Source organism: Monopterus albus, unplaced genomic scaffold (assembly GCF_001952655.1).
Source record: "Monopterus albus unplaced genomic scaffold, M_albus_1.0 scaffold67.1, whole genome shotgun sequence".
NCBI lineage: Eukaryota > Metazoa > Chordata > Actinopteri > Synbranchiformes > Synbranchidae > Monopterus > Monopterus albus.
Window position 1 is genome coordinate 1938940 of NW_018127947.1, and position 17232 is coordinate 1956171.

Here is a 17232-nt window from a genome sequence, read left to right on the forward strand (position 1 = left end):
TTAAAATGACTTTCAAATTTCTTTTAATAAATAGAGCACATGGCCTTAGAATCAAGTTCACACTAAAAGGGTCAAAACAGGTTGTCATGTTTTTCTTATCATCTGTTCAGAAAGAACAATGCAGGCACTTTACCCAGCTTATGTTGAACAGGGAAAAGGGTTGGGGGTGGGGTGAGGGTGTGTGTGTGTGTGTGTGTGTGTGTGTGTGTGTGCATGCAGTCATGCACACGTGTTTAGAAAAGTCAGTAAACAACACATGTATGTAGATTTTCTTTTCCCTCAAAAGCATCTTGTTGCTGTCAAAAATAAAATCATCAAAACTAAAAGCACATTAGAACAAAACAAACAAAAACTACCCACAACCAGTCTCAACACAGAGCGAGCAGCACTCGCAGCTGGAAACAAACAGGAACATGGATTTTTTTTTAATCTCCATTCCAGCTTGAGCACTGAGGTCCAACATTTACAGATCTAAAAACAACAACAATGGTTAGATTTGGTGCCTCCCTACCACTAAAAACAAACACATTGCCATCTGACTGAGTTTAACAAGGAGCGGTAACAGGAGTGTGTCGTGCAGGAGGTGAGCAACGCTGGTGAGCACAATGAAAATCATCTCTTCTACACATCAGTCCACAACAGTGAATGCTTTGTATTTATACCATATAAGTTGTCTTAAACACCTAAAGCCTTTAAATGCTTACTTAAGCCCAGATTCTCTGCAGGTTTGGAGAGCACACAGTGTCATGTCCCTTCTCAAAGTCATGCTGCTGATTTTGCCTTTGTAAAATATCATGTTTTTGCTTTTTTTAAAAAAAATGTTTCTCCCTAAAAACAAATCTAATTTGTAGCCCTAATAATGATAAAATCCTATAAGGTAATGGCTTACGAGTTAGTTTTAAAATCCATTAATCAACCTCAAAAAGACAATGACATTGGGAACAAGTTGTTTCCCTCTTATTTTGTAACAGTAGTTGGCAAATACAATATTTCTTAGTCATTAAGTTAAAAACCAGACACTGTGCGGACCTCTGTTGAAATGCAGCTTCACTGAATCTGGACTTTAGAGTTCTAAAGCAATAAAACAACATCTGACTGACAGGAGGACCATTCTCTACTCAAGGCCAGGTTCTCTGGTGGAAATCCAGGATAAGACAGTCAAGTCTTGACAGACAAACCGAGTAGCTGGATTAGTCACTCTGTTAGCAGCATCTGACGGCCTCTAACGTCTGAGCTGCTGCTGCTGCTGCACAAAAACCATGTGACTGCAAACTTTGGTTAGTCTGTTCTGACATGAATCACGAAACCTGCTCATCACTCTGAGGTGAGTGGGCTTCGTAGCTCTTGTTCTGCTGAAACGTGTCAAAACGTCACTGTACAGTGCTGAAGGTTTTGCATTGCAGCAATATCTTGTAAATAATAATAATAGTAGTAATAATACATAGGAAGACAAAAGTGAAGAGAAAACAAACAGCAGAGGAAGAAAGTCCTATCCCACGTGTGCACATACAAAAAGCTGGTCCTAGGACACTTTGCAGGAGGATCATGTGGCCAATCGGCACACAGAGCAGTCTCAGCACATGGAGCTTGTGTATATGTTTGTGTGTCCTTTAGAGATTGTCAGACATCATCCTCATCAAACTAGGGTAATCTGCTGGTCAGAATTCTCAGTGGGGCAACAACTGTGCCCCTCCCCACCATCTCTGCCAACAAACCCCAGTTTGCCAGTTTTGCTGCGGCGTTTCCACAGCGACTCGTCCTTCTTTGTTACTTTGAGGACTGCACCGTCTCCTGCAGCGACAGACGGGAACGCGCCGAAGGGAGGGGCATCATCACAGACTGGACGCCGCTCAACCTCCACGGCAGCAGGCCCAGGAAGTTGTCCTGGTGCGAGTCCAGTGTGAGGCTGAGCGCCCGCTGAGGGAGAGCTGATGGAGGGTTGTGGGTGGTGTAGTTCCTGGTCAAGGGAGTAGTAGAAGATGGAGGAGGACACTGGGGAGGGAAGGGAGTGGTCACTGTGCTCCTGAAGTGATAGAGAGAAGAAGAGACTGTGAGAAGCAGAAGAGGTGGTTGTGCATGATGCATGGATGGAGTAGGGTGATGACTCAATGGATGGATAAGCAACGTGTGATGGAGAAGAGAAGAGGTAAAACAGGAAACACTGTCAGGTTTCTTCCCTTCATTCAGACAAGAGTGTGTTATCGAGCTGCATGTGAGAAGTTTAACATCACCTTGTCACCAGTAAACTCATTAAACTGACGACTTTTTGTCACAAGAGGGTTGACACAGATTTTTCTCATGTACCTTTCACTTGTCAAGTCACAAAGTCTGAAGGAAAAAGTTGTTTTACTGACAAGGCAGGATTTTAGAGCTTTTAAAAGAAGCTGCATTGGCTTATTCATTCATCTGCTGTATTTATTTAGGACTAGAGCCTGCTGTGTTGTATTTATTAATTTACATATCCCACATTTTTCTTGGGCAAATATAAAGAATATAGGTATGCACTTAACTGGACTTCACATCCCCAAATTCATACAGAGGGTACGACTCAGTCGTAGCTACAGTGTGAAAACGTCCTAAAATAAAACCCATCTTCAGATAAGAAAAGTTTTGTCAGGTACGTCCTGGACGGAAAAACTGACAAATTTTCAGACATTAATTATTCAACAATCTGTGCACTAAACCATCGGCATATGCACTGTTCAAAGCTATTTATGAGAGTATCAATTAGCTTTTGTCACTGATGACTGTCAGATTAGCTTACGTTCTGTTTGCTGATGATCAAGGAAACGTTTAACTAGCGTTTAACTTGCATTTGCAGGGAAAGTGGACACAGCAGCCAGACACACATGTACTGTATGGCCACCAGAAGCCTCTCAGTTTGTCAACAGAATTACTTCCTAACAGCACTGAGAACTCAGCACCTACACAGAATCTAACAATATTAGGCAATATAGCTGTTTGGCCAATACGCTTTCAGATAATGGGGACTTCCTAAAAAGGCAAATAAAGCAAGGTTCAGTGCTAGCATCTGTAGCAGCTTAGTGCTGCTAGCTGAATGGAGGATCCTGGTGGTCACAGAGCACATACCATTATACTTTCATCTGCATAATTTATGTTTCAGCCACAGTATGATAACAAGGAATACACCCACACATCTGTTAGGGCACAATGAGGAGGAAAAAGGTTTACACTGTTAGCCTGATAACTAAGCTAGCTAACACTAAAGCTTTTTGAAACACTTTAACCATCTTAATTAACACTTATAGCCCAGCTAAGCTAAACCGCCGATATCATCAATGAAAACGGCCGTTAACGAAGAGGAAAGCTGTGTGACACCATATCTACAGCTGCATCAATGCTTTTAATAAAAGGTTTGTTGGGAAAGAAGACATACAGTTTAAATGTTGTCTTGTAAAGATTTCCTCAGTGTTCCTCAATATTCAAACAGGATTATTTAATAATACTCTAGGTTTCGGTTACAGCCATCGGTTTTAATTATTTCTGCTTAGTTTCTGAGAAAGTAGGGGGATGGCTCTAAATACTGCAGACTGGATGTTTTGTTTTGGAGTCATACTTGAGCCATGCTTAAGTTTTAATGTACACAGCCTTGTACTGTTGACTTTTTTTTGTCAAAGAGCTTTTGCTGATGATTGGGCAAAGAGAGCTTCTGGTGCATCAAAGACTTGAAGGGCTCCAGCCTATCAGACATTTACTTCCAGATTTCAGGCCCCAATTTGCATTTTGATAGCATAAAGTAACAGTAAAGGTAAAGATCATAGATGTAATCTGGACTTTTTGACTGGTACAGTTTACTGTTTACATCACAACCTTGGTCATGATTCCAGTTATAATAACAATAAGCTAAGATATGGGGTCACACAGTACTGGTTCCAAAGAAATGCTGTGAATTGTGACCATAACAACAAGGGTTCATGCAGTTACAAGCAAGACGTACGAACAAGTGATGCTGCAGCTGCCAAGGAGCAGGACAGGATCGAGCAGCAGTTGCTAAGGAAGCGGAGAGGCAGTAGCAGGGCTTGGTGATTGGACGATGAGCAGCAGTGGGAAGGACAGGAAGTAGGCAGCAGGGCTCATTTGGGGAAGGTTAGTACATCACTGTCACACCTCACTCTCTGAAAAGCAGACACACACACAAACATGCAGAAGAAAAACAGGAAGACCACATGAAGGAGGGTTAGCGGGAAAAAACTCATGATGAATTTGGTTTTGCGAAGTTCTGCTTGGAGTCAGTAACACTGTAAATATTATTAAGGCGTGAATAATGGCAGCAGGAAAAAGCCACCTAAGACAGGAAGGAAGAGGGTGACATAAAAAGATGACTGGTCATGTTATGAGAATGAAAAAGGAAAGCACACGTTGACTCAACTGATGAGGATGGATGGCCGCATGTCGATGGACGTACATGTTTAGGTCGTTTCAGAAATTAAAAACGATGAGAAGCTGGGATGTCTTAGTCAATGGAACATCAATAAGAAATCAATGATGCCTGTGTGGGATGAGTTAAGATGGTGGACGCTGCCAACAAACGGCATTCCGGCATGAAACGTTCAGGAGTGTTGAGGAAGCACATCAGCCAACAAGTCTGGGTCATTTTTATTCTATCTACATGATAGTTCCCAAACCACTGAAGCACCTATTTCCACCTGTATACAACTGTGTCCCGGCTGATTAGATTGTGACTGGATGCATCACCATGCATCAAATCCAACCAAAACAACAACAAAAACTGTTTTGTAAGGTTGACCTGTTTTAATTTATGCAATGACACTCAAACTATCGACCTGCTGTTACTACAAACCCCTGCTTGGATTTTAAGCATCAGGTGGAACACATCATACAACCAGGAGCAGCTCTAGGATGGATGGATGCTACAGGGTTCACTCTGGTAGCTAACAATAACAGACCTCAGCTGGACAGAGAACACCTGTGGTGTGCAGGTGAGGCTGGTGGCTGGGGTGGGGGGATGGGGTTCAAAGGAAAGGGGCGAGGTCACATACGTGCTGCATTCACCACTGCAGAAGGGTGTATACCTCTGTATACAAGGGCTGGACAGCCTTCTGGCCTGACGAATCTGAAAACAACAGTTCACAGCACAGCTCAGTTATAGTCATGTGAAGAGCTCACACATCCACCATCCATCCACAGGGGCCATCATGTCCAGAAGAGAACCGAGAGAGGAAGAGCAGTTACAACACTGTGCTTTTTAACCAACTAACATTCCTATGCAACTGTTTTGCATTAGCTTCAGTTTTGCATTCAGCCCAGGCTGTGTTTTTGTTCTTTAGCACACTGAACATTCATATCGCATAGGTCTGTCACATTCTGCCTGTTTACACTGTTCAGTTTTCTTTCCACTTATATAATGGTGCCAGACAAGTCAGCTGTTACTAGTCTACACCTGACAAGAGTTGGGATGAAAATAAAATTAAATTCCCACATGTTAAGCAGCCCTTTAAAATGTCCTGGGTCCAAGTATAAAATGTTACAAGAACAAGAAACCTTCAAATAAATTTCATTTATGTACATCTGTCTATGAGGGAGGCAGTATGAGTTAACAGCTGACTGCTGTCAGATAATATCTTAAAAAGCCTTTACTGATTAACAACAAACTCAATGAGCATTTGTTAACAGGTCCATGAGATATCCTGCTAACAGGCCCAAAGATTCACCTGCCTTGGTGTAGTTCAATCTCTTCAATTTGATATCTTATATGTATTTTAACTTTGTTCACCTCTTTGCTTTTGATGAATAATTATGTGGGCATGAAAGCAAAGGGAGAAAAGAGACTGAGGAACAGAGAAGGAAGTAAGAACAGAGAAAGATAGGGTGTGTGTGAAAATCCATTTCAGTCATCATCATCACCCCTGAAAATGTGAATTACTAAACATCTATTGACTCTGTACAAAATTGAAAGTACCACAAGCATTATACTGAAATAACAACCATAGATATTCCTATTTTACTATGATTTTATTCTTAAATACGGGCAACAGATAAGGTGAGACTGAAGCTGAGTCTAAAGGTCATCCATTTTTTTTTCTGGATAAATTAAAGCAATCTAAATAAAAAGTTTGATGTTTTATCCCAGTAAGCTGTCTGTTGTGACTCTGCCACAAGGGGGCGCCATCTCACCTGATTCAACATAAACAACATGGAGCTCCTTCTGGGTGCAGAGTGAAGGGATCAGAACGTTCAGAGTGACATCTCAGACCAAAACCAAAAACCTAAATGCATTATTTATCTTAATCGTTGTGGCTGCTGGTGTGTGTACCAACTGTGTATGTGTGTTGCCGTTGGCTCTTTTTATATGTTCTTGTGCGTAGGTTCAGTTGGTAAAGTGAAAAGAATAAACCTAAATTATGTAAAGTGTTCATGTTCAACCAGGACTACTAGTACTACTACTCAGTGGCAGGCCGTCAGGGCCAGTAAGGCCTGCTCTGCTGGCCTAAAACTATTAGAAGCACTGATCTACATTTACAACCGAAGTTCTAATATTTGTTCCATGAAATTGTATTAATTTATTCCCAACAGTCTGTTCTCTTCATTTCGTAGTATTTCTCTTGGCTGCACCGCTTCCAGTACGTGTATGTAGATGTTAGATTTTTTGTCCAATCAGATTTCAGCCTCTATGTGTTGCCATGTCAATCTAATCTGCCCAGGGCCTTCAGAATCAGAAGTGCTGGCCCATGTAACTTAAACTATATTAGCAATGGGACTGTTTCTTTAACCAATCAGATTTCAAATTCGCCTCACAGGGCCAGCTAGCTGGCCCACAATGATGTCAGCATTTTTCCGTCCTCTGATTGGTTGGTCAGAGCAAAACTAGAAAAGGGCTTACGATGGAACTGAAACGCAGAGATCACAGTTGCGGTTGTAGTGTAGAGGTTTGGAGTTGTCTTAACTGGGTTTCTTTTTCGTTTAGTAAAAACGGTATTCACCCTCAATACGCGAAATACCTCTCTCTCTGTAATGCCACACTTTATTATATTGCGTCTTTGTATAGTATTGATGGTGTCTATAATTGCGACGTACGGTGGTGGTATTAAGAGGTGAATTAAGTCGGGTGAGTCTCCACTGAAGGCCCAGGTACCAAATGCACGGCCCGCCACTGCTACTACTAGTATCGATACTTACAGTTCCTTGAGAACTGTGTGTCTTTTGGCAACATTGTCTCAACAGGAGTCTGGCAGGTACCTACAGTGTTAGCTGAGCGTCCAGGGCCGCGCTGAGCCACAATTGCCCCTGAGATGGCCTTAATCCAGCTGTGCATGTCCTGTGGACTGTCAGCCTGACAGACAGAAAAAGAGAGTGAGTGAGTCCTTGGTGTTTTATGGGTGGACAAAGCGATTCAGCCAGCAATAAGGCAACAGACACCCTCATCAGTACATTCAGTTGATGTTGTTTCAATCATCTTCATGTGTGTTACCTGTACAAAGAAGGTTCTGGAGCTCGTGACCACCTCGAACAGGTTGTCCCTCATCATCAGCTCACTGCAGAACACAGGGACAGAGCAGCTGCAGATTTAAAAGCCTGGACAGCAGCAGGTTTTCATCTGCACAGAGCAAAGTTTACTCACCTGTACTTGCACTCCTGAACTTTGTGAATCTCCTTCAGCGGTATGACTTTCAGTGCCTCTCTCTCCTGTGAGGAGGAAGAGAGAAAACAATACCACATCTCACATCACAAAACATAAAACAGCCATAACCGCCAAATGACCCATCTAATATTCTTTTTTTTTGTTTTACTAAGCTTGTCCTGATTCCATTCAGGTGAACTGCATTGTGAGGGGTTAGTGTGGGTGGTTAAGGCTGAAGGAGAAAAAGTCTTGTTCAGTGTTTGGAGCACTTAGGTGGACATCAGTACAAAATGTGTTAGAAACCACCTGGTTTTTTTAAACAGGGAGTCACAGATACAAACCTGTGTAAAAACAAAACTTCCCAGGTGCAATTTTAGTGAGAAACCTCTGATCATAGACCCTAAAATTCTGCAAAAATCTAAAAAATGACCTTTATAGAACACTGATAACACATTCGGAAGTTGAAACTGGTTCATTTTTTAGATTTTCAGTCGGTTGCATTTAGCTGCTATGGTGTGGTGAATTGGCTCAGAGGTGCTGTAGTGATGGAGCCAACCCCCTACGGATCTTACAGAATAAAGATGATTTCTCAGAAGTAACACTGAATCTGGCAGAGAGAAGAGAAAGGGTTTCAAATTGGAATTTACAGTGGGGAGAAACCAGCCGTCCCTCCCACTTCACACCTTTATTCTCCATCTGTCTCCCTCAGTAAGGCATGTACGAACTTTCTCTGTGCAGTACACACACACACACACACACACACACACACACACACACACAGGGTGTGTCCATACATTTGCTTCACTAATCTGTCTCCATGTGGATCAAATGAGGAGGTATGCAGGATGCTTGTTGTTACGTGCAGAGACACACAACCCCTTGAAGGCAAAACAAGCACTGCTGCTCACACACGCAAACACACACACACAGTTCTATTACTCTGTCTCATATCTCCAACATTTGTACAGTTACACTGCTGTACTAACTTCTGTTAAACTGTGTGTGTGTGGGGGGGTGTACATCTTTCTATAATTGTGTGCACAGTTTTGGTGAGGACATTTTGGTCCATACAATTTTAGAGAGCTGTTTGAGGGGTTAAGGTTAGATTTTTGTCTTTAAGGTTAGAATTATGTTTGGGTAAAGGGCAGTCATTCAGTTGTGATGGGTAAGTGTCTTCACAACGACAGAAAGACAAACATGGGCATGCACTCATGACTAAGTCTGTGTAAAGTAAACCACAGCCAGTGTGTTTACATGCACATCTGTAACCTGGATACGCTCAGCTTTCTGCTGTAACATGTTTCAGTGTATTTCACTGAAATACCAGGTTTCTCACCAGTGCAGATTTGTAGTAGCTGAGGGCATTTTCATCCAGCATGAAGTACCTCCTCTTCCAGTTCTTCATCTGAGGAAGAGGAAGACAAGCTGTTAACATGGAGACAAAAGTTGTGGACAAACCAAATACAAAAAAATAAGCCACAGATCAATCACAAACATTTATCCCCTGTGATGAGACAGACTAACCCTGTGTGTGTGTGTGTGTGTGTGTGTGTGTGTGTGTGTGTGTCTTTGTGTGTTCTAACCACAGCTCCCTGTTTGACACAGTATCCAGCCTTGATGACAGACTGGTCCTGCACTTCTCTGGACAGGAAGTAGGGCAGCTGATTCTGAGGCTGCTTCAAGCCTCCACGCTCGGCCCCGTTCTGCCCCTCCCCCTGCTCCTAAAACACACCCACACACAAATGTATGTTCAGAAAACCAAACATTTGACATGGTGAACACCTTATTTACACGTTGGTAAATACAGCGAAACATTAGCATTCATCTGGAGTCGTCTTCCTGTCCAACAGCCGCTCTCTTCTAGCTCACTTCAATTAGGAAAGCAGTTTTACTACAGCATGGTAAACAGCTCAGTACACAGTGTCAACAGCAGATAAATAATACTCATTATATTTTTAGGCTGGCAGAGAACGGTGCCTGTAGCACAATGCAGCTGTGAATCACCCCTTCCTGTTGTTGATTTCAAACTAAAATTTATTCTCTAAAATTACAAATGTGTGCTCAGGATACTTTTGTTCCCTCAGTTCAGTAACTGTATCATCAGATTATATCCTTTGTTGCCCGTAATCCACCAGTTTAGCATCATACTCCTATAACACTGGCAGTCAGAACAGAGAGCTGCTGTAAAAACACGTCATCTTTTTCATTCCAACACAGCTGCTAATGGTTTGGTTTGGATGTTCTGTTGTGCTGTGCTAGTAGTGGCTAACAGTTTCTGTAGCCTGTAGCACAGATGAGGTGCAGCTCCACAACATTTCTGTTTTTAGGTTTCCAGTTTCCAGTAGCTGAGTGTAGGTGCTAATTTCAATGGACATTTTTCACTCATGAAATTCAAACCAGCCGTCACTCGTTGGGTCACGTGCTTGCATACCGCCACAGACAAGACTGAACCCGCTGAGCTGCTGCCGCCAACGCAACACACTCGACTTGTGTGTGTTGTTACCTGTGTAGCGGTGATGATAGGGACTCCTCCTATGATCTCGGTCTTGTAGGAGATCTGTTTCATGGCTCCATGTACTTCCTGGGGAGTCTCTGTGTGGCCCTCGCCTGGCTTTGGCACCTAAAAACACAACAGGACATGAACCACAGTCCTGTCTGTTATTATTATTACACTGCATCTTTTCACAGTATTAAAATTATTACATATTATCAGCACTAGCCTTTAAAATCACGTGACTGAAAAAACACACTAGTTTATTTTGTCACTGCCAGACACTCACTAAAGGACCAAAGGTGGAACGCACTGCGAACTAACACATTTGTGATGAGTTTCTCTTAAGATCTCTGCAGAAACCAGCAGAATCCACAACAGATGAAGCATCCACCAGATACCTGTGCTTCTCTGTTGATGTACAACAATGTCATCAGTGAAAGAAAACTTTGAATTGTGATTTACAGTTTGAAATAAAACTTCCAGGACCAGAGATTGGTGCCTGCCAGTCCTCCACTGCAGCTGCAGGTGAATATGAAAGCCTCACTTTTCAGTTTTCTTTCCCTTCACACTGTTATAAACCTGAACCTTCTCTCTCTGGCCCCATGGGTGATTGCCGCTCTGCTACCACCTGAGGCAGCAGATGGTGTGCGTTGTTGGTGTGAGCCTCACCGTAATCTTGGTGGCGTTGTTGAGGACACTGATCCATTCCACCAAATCCTGCTGGTCATTGGCTTGCAGATAAAACTTTCTCATTCCTGCATTTATAACTATGGAGAGAGAGAAATGTGTGGTTTGTTATCATCTCCTAAATGTGAAACATCAGACAAGCAGAAGAGAAATACGCCGAACTTCATGCATTTTATGATCTAAATATATCAGTTTGCTTCTGGTTTCTCAGAGGTCGAGGACGTGTGTGTTTGTGTGTATGTTACAACCCAGCCACATCTGGATACACGCACACACACACACATACAGAGATCAGGTCAAGGTCAGTGTACAGTTTCCTCCTATTGAGTGACAAAAGGCTACTGTTGGCCACCAGAGGAACAACAAGCAGTAGCAAGGAAAAACAGAGAGGAAATAAATGTAACAGGAGTGGAAAAGAGGGAGGGAGAGAGACATGGACAGAGGGGGAGAACAAAAGGAGTGGGAAGGAGGGAGACTGGGAAGGAAGCAAGGAAGAGGAAGGGGTAGAGGCACATGGTCATGAAGGTGGGGGTAAAAAAGGATGGGAAAGCATGACCAAAGCTGAGGCCGTGGGTATTAATCTGCTTGCAGACACTAACCGCTCACTACTGTCTCCCAAAGCACTGTAACCTGTAGCTTGAAGGCTACGTTCAAATCACAGGCCTTAACGCAGACAGAGTTGATGTTTCACATCCGTGTGTGTAAGTGACGTGAGCCGGGTACACGTCAAAGCTTTAGCTTTTCCTCCACTGGAACTAAAGGCCATTCGTTCTAAAACTTCATTTTACTTAACATTTTCAATGCAGGACTTTACTCGTAACACCGTAGGCTATTTTACAGTGTGACGGTAGTACTTCTACTGAAGTAAAAGATGTGAATACTTCCTCTACTACTGGTGCCAATATGCAAACTAACATGCTTTAGTTATATGTTATACTTACATGCTATATTTAAAACTCTGTTTATTCTTTAGGGTCAATCTAGTTGCAGTCCAGCTCAATCAACTGGCACAGGCAATAGTTGTGTCCATCCTGTTTTCATTCTTTTGAGGGTCATTTTAGCTGATAATAATAGTAATTGTGTATTACCATATACCAAAATACCATGAAACTTGGATATTTTCTGAGACAGTTATCACACCGTGAAAATGTTATACTGTTGCAACCCCTAGTACAAACACACCAAAAGACCGGAGAAGACAAAGAAGGTGAATTTACCAAAACAGAACTCCGCCTTTGGTCTGAGTTTGGTAGCATCACTGACCTGAAGCAGAGAAAAAAGTAAGGTTTTTAATATCCCAGAGAGGCTTACAAACTGCAGTCAATAATAATAAATACAGAAAAATTAGCACTAATTGCCAAAGATAACACAAAACACAGATTAATGTCACTGCTGTCACCAAAAACAAACTGCCACAGCTGATAACAAACCAGCACTAGTCTTGGTTTCACATTGCAACAGTGGCTAATCAGCGTTAAATGATTAACGTGAGGGGCACACTAAAGGCTTGTGAGAGAGAGAAAGGACTGACCTTGGAGATGTAGGTGAGTTTGAGAGAGCCCACCTTCTCCGCACCTTTAGGCAGATTCTAAACAAAGTACAAAATTAGAATCATTAGCTTTATTATTGTTAGGATTTGTTGTAATGGCGGTAGTCCAAGTAGAAGAATCAGCAGTGGTGGGGGTACTACTATGGAGAACAAGGAACACCAACACTGGACAGATTTTATTCAAATCTAAAAGGTGTAGTTTCCGTGGGAGATGCTGGTCCACAGGCTGCTCCAGAGAACTCTCCACTCTCACAAGGAAACACACCTGGAGAGAGATGTCAGCACTTGAGGTGTACATGCATGAACATGGTCTTCCTATCAGTAAATATAATATCAACACCAGCAGCTGACATTCATTATCACACCGTCAGATGAACGTTCGTGCACTGGCAGCGTGCTCGACATGCTGCACTGTCTGAGGAATTCCCCACTGGATGAAATAGTGCTACTCACTTTCGGTTTCTCCCCAGTTCCTGTTTGTCCACTGGGTTTGACACAGAGACTCTGTCAAACCATTCCGATGTGTCTGATAAGGGTTGACCCACCTTGTCCCACACAAGTGGAATGTGTTTTTCATTTTCCAGCTAACGACAGATTGTATTCATTACAGTTCTGTTCTATACACCCACAACTTCCTCTTAAATCCTTTTCTTCCAGATTGCTCTGGACTTTCCTCATTGTTAAGGCCTTGTATACATCCTGTTGTTAACACCTCACCGTCCTAAGATTACATATCTTCATTGGTTTATTCTTTTTATTGTGAAAGGTTCTGAAACCTATGTGACTATGCACTTTAAATAAATGTTCCATTTTTGTTAAGTACTGGTAATATCCTGCTGAGAACTTTTCAGGTTTTGGAAAATACATATCTGTAACCTGTTTGTAAAGATTTATGCCTTAAGGAAACAATAAGCTTAGAGCTGAGACAGACATTTGAGAGTTGGCAGTTAAAATTGAAGCCTTGTACCCTTTGTAATAATAATAGAGAGCATGTTTGCCCATTGTTTGTCCTAGGCATTGGCTTTTCTGATATAGTAGATCGCAAATGTAATGATGCGTTTCAGCGGCCAGCTATCATTTGTTAGTCAGGAGTGTCCATGAAAGCACCACTGAGGAGACTTTAAAGCTGTCCCTGCTTCTAACCACCTTACCAATAACAACATTTACCAAAGAAAGGTATCTACATATGACTGATTATCTCCTCGAAACAAGCTTCAAATACCTCACAACTGAACTGTTACAATGAACTGAAACTGAAGGCAGGAAACCAGTCTGTCAGTGCAACTGAGAGACAAACATCTGCTGAACTTCAACAAAGAACCAAGCTCACCTCCTCATTAAAGGCACACACACACACACACACACACACACACACACACACAGGCACCAAAATCCTTTCAAATGACACCAAACTCTACATAACACACATGTACAGACAGAGCAGTGCACTCAGATGGTTGAGAAGCTTTCAGCGATGACACACACACACACACACACACACAGAGCCTCACCTGTGGGTTGTCCATGTACCACAGCAGGCCGCCCTGCTGAGTGTCCAGGATGAAGTATCGGCGCAGGAACCTGCCACTGTTCTCATTCTCCTCGATATCCAGGAAGCCGCAGATGCGATTCTGTCGGTCCACGTAAGGCATCACAACCCCGAGCAGCTCAGCCCGCCCTGGGGCATCACAGAAACGCTGCCAGGAGAGACAGGCCGACGGTTATCAGCTGAGGCACTCAACCAGAGCAACATTCGGACGATGTTGCCTCGGTTACATGCGTTATGGGCACAGTTTTCAAGATGCAGTGAGGCTGTGTGTTGGTAAAAGAATGGAAGCACGGGAACAGCTGGTATGTCAAACGTCCCCAGACCTGACAGTGACTTTGGTGACGGTCACAGGGAAAACACAAGTTGATAAAGTGCAGTTTTCTGATAAGGGATATTTTGTGCTTTTGGGAAATGTTGGGTTGTTTAATCATCCCCGATTCTAGAACAATACTGACACTTTGAGAGGACGGTGCATGTCTGACAATTGCTGTAACAGTTTACATCATCACTACAGAGCAGTTTTATCAGGTGTCGTCATCCAGTGTGTTTCCTCTTTCACTCTGAACAGGTATGATGGTATTCAACATCTAACTCACAATCAGGTTTGTGTAACACTGCACATGGTTTTGATCAAGGCATGAATGTGCAGCCAATCAGAGCGCTGGCCGATGAGTAATGACACTTCTGTTAATGAGGCCCCTGACAGAGACAGGAACTGGAGGAGAAGAAACCAGCAGGACTCGACCCACCGGACCTGATGTGTGTCGGCTCATTACTCATGGGAAAAAAGACAACAATGGAGGAAAGGAAGATCTAGACATTTTAAAACGTCATTGTTGTGACTTCTGCATCTGTTTCCCTCGTTGGCCAGGCTCTCTCTCATTGACCGTTTACTCACACACACACACACTCTCTCTCTCTCTCTCTCTACAGGACACACAGTCATTTGATCTAACAGATCTTTTGCAGCCCAATGAAACAGCCTGAAACATATTATGAAATTCCACATCATGTTTTTTGTTTGTTTCAGTTAAACATTGTGTAACCTGTATCCCCAACATATGTATTTCTATACACTGCTGGATAATAACAACTCCTTTTAATTGGAGCTTATCTGCCACACTGCCACATCAATCAGATGTTTCCTTTTATTTAACTCAAAGCATCACGCCTCAGAAAGGTGAGAGAAAAGATGTTTCAGCTTTGTCTTCACTACACAATAATCTTTCACTTTCATGGTGGACACCTGTTTACGAGCGTCAGTCACCATATTGCAACAGATGTACCAGGTTACCTGGAATCAGAGGTGTCCTCAGATCTGGAAAGCTCACAACATTCAGTCCATAACCTTTAACCACCAAAGACTAAATCATACACACATTCACAGAACTGTACGGAAGTTACACAAACAAAGACAATTCTAATTATACAAGCAGACAATTAATGTGACTCAAAAACATCATCTCTACCTCAGTATACTACAAAAAGCTACATAATAACTGAACTTACCAGGTCAGCCTCCAAAAGTCACGGTAGCACAAACCTCAGTGTGGAGACAAGTCAGATCCCTCCTCTGAATGTCCACCAGGTTTCATGTTCTACTAACTGTCTTTCTAAATCAGCATCTCTACACACTTGCATCACTTTTCCTATAACAACACACTGACATTGGGAAACAACGTTTGCATTCTAATGGCATCTGAACTTCTTGTTCTAAACGCATGAGACGTTGTTCCTCCGTAGATTCTGTACGGCAGGTCCAGCATGACCTGATGTGAACACTGAATTTATGAAGCTCCCTGTTTTCATGATAGTGTCAAAACATTTAGACTAAAAATGACCCGAATGGCCTAAAAACCTGTGTAACTGTAAAATGTAAACTCCTTTTGATTTCATGTCAAATTCCCAAAATGAATTCCCAAGCACATGACCCCACAATATCTGCCCATCACTCCTCTGATGCTGGGGAACACAGCGCCGCCTCAGGAGGACTGGATTGCAAGGGCCTGCCGAGGACAGGACCAGTGAGTTTTGGTTTCTCACAATCCAAAACTACACGAGTCCAACAACAAGTCCAAATTGTCACACAGCCGCTGAAGAAATCCCCACAATGACAGAGAAACCACAGTGTATGAAAGCTGGGCTGCGACCATTTGTTATTCTTGTTCTCCATTATTCTGCAGGGAAACAACATTCATCCAAGGTTCTCAGAAGTCTTCAGGTGTTATGTTGCTCCCAACCAACAATCCAAAACCTACAGCTGTTTCTTTTTCTATGTTAGGTGACAGGAGAGGAGCAGTTTGCCATGTCTGAGAACCTGGATCAAACTAATCGATTAATAGTTTCAGCTCTATAAAGTCTGTAACATAACTGTCTATACTGTTATCAATCCCAGCACCCAGTCAGCTTCTATGGGGATATTAGAGCAGATCTGAAATGTCTTTAAAGATGAAACTCACAAGTGAGGGCAACAGACACCCATTAAAGAAAACATCATAGCAATAATGAAAACCAACACCGTATTAACCCTAACGTTACTGGTTTCATTTAATTGCAGTCTTTTTAATAACACGACTGACGCCATAGTTTTCATCAGACCTCACACGGTCCATACAGCCGTGGGTATGAACACATCCAGTCCTCCCTGTGGGGATCAAACTGTCGCAGGCCTACAAACACCGACCACATTTCCTCTCCCGCCACCTTCAGCCGCTTCATGTTTACGAAATGTTCTTTTCTGGGAGAATGTTTGTCTGTGTACAAACAGACTCAGGCCGTTTGGCTGCACACGGGGAGTAAAAGCGGCGGATTGCGGGTTTTACTTACACAGTTCGGCTCCGTCCGAGTCCAGTGTAGCTGCTGTGCGACTCCGGCGTCAAGTCACCCCCACAAAACACACAACTTCCGGTTTCGGCTTCACAATGCAGGCATTTGGTTTGGTATTTCCTGTGCACTTCAAAGTAAAATACCTGGCTGCACAGGACTGTTTATCCATGCTACAAACACCACCTCTTCTCTTCTCTTCTCTTCTCTTCTCTTCTCTTCTCTTCTCTTCTCTTCTCTTCTCTTCTCTTCTCCTCTCCTCTCCTCTCCTCTCCTCTCCTCTCTTCACTTCCTGCACCGGAGTGTGCAACATCATTCCTCTATGAGCGGATTACATTCTACACTTAAGGCCTCTCTCCTTTAGATATTTACATATTTCCCTCTGTACCACCAGTTGGTCATCTCTGTCTCCAGCAGGCCCTTAAAAGTCTATTCCCTACCCAAACCTCCTACACTATTCTTCATACATTCTCTTTCAAGAGCATATCTCCTACACTCAAACAATATATGTTCTACTGTTTCTTTGCAAT

At 42.8% G+C, this 17232-nt stretch overlaps 1 protein-coding gene across 5 annotated transcripts in view; it reads right to left on the reverse strand.

Moving 5' to 3' along the window:
- plekha1b (pleckstrin homology domain containing, family A (phosphoinositide binding specific) member 1b) overlaps nucleotides 1–17232 on the reverse strand; it is a 25522-nt gene continuing 8290 nt past the window's right edge. The window contains exons 1-12 of one of the 5 annotated variants that reach the window (XM_020604759.1): nucleotides 16706–16812; nucleotides 13842–14027; nucleotides 12313–12369; nucleotides 11999–12044; nucleotides 10764–10861; nucleotides 10104–10220; nucleotides 9184–9321; nucleotides 8937–9005; nucleotides 7601–7665; nucleotides 7451–7514; nucleotides 7223–7312; nucleotides 1–2023 (exon numbers count right to left, since the gene is read on the reverse strand). In XM_020604759.1, coding sequence (XP_020460415.1) covers nucleotides 1637–2023; nucleotides 7223–7312; nucleotides 7451–7514; nucleotides 7601–7665; nucleotides 8937–9005; nucleotides 9184–9321; nucleotides 10104–10220; nucleotides 10764–10861; nucleotides 11999–12044; nucleotides 12313–12369; nucleotides 13842–13982 — 1272 coding nt within the window. In that variant the 5' untranslated portion in view covers nucleotides 13983–14027; nucleotides 16706–16812 and the 3' untranslated portion in view covers nucleotides 1–1636. Of the gene's footprint in view, nucleotides 2024–3958; nucleotides 4137–5021; nucleotides 5096–7222; nucleotides 7313–7450; nucleotides 7515–7600; nucleotides 7666–8936; nucleotides 9006–9183; nucleotides 9322–10103; nucleotides 10221–10763; nucleotides 10862–11998; nucleotides 12045–12312; nucleotides 12370–13841; nucleotides 14028–16705; nucleotides 16813–17232 lie in introns of those variants that run through there. The other 4 variants (XM_020604760.1, XR_002275311.1, XR_002275312.1 and 1 more) reach the window with 4 other exon arrangements.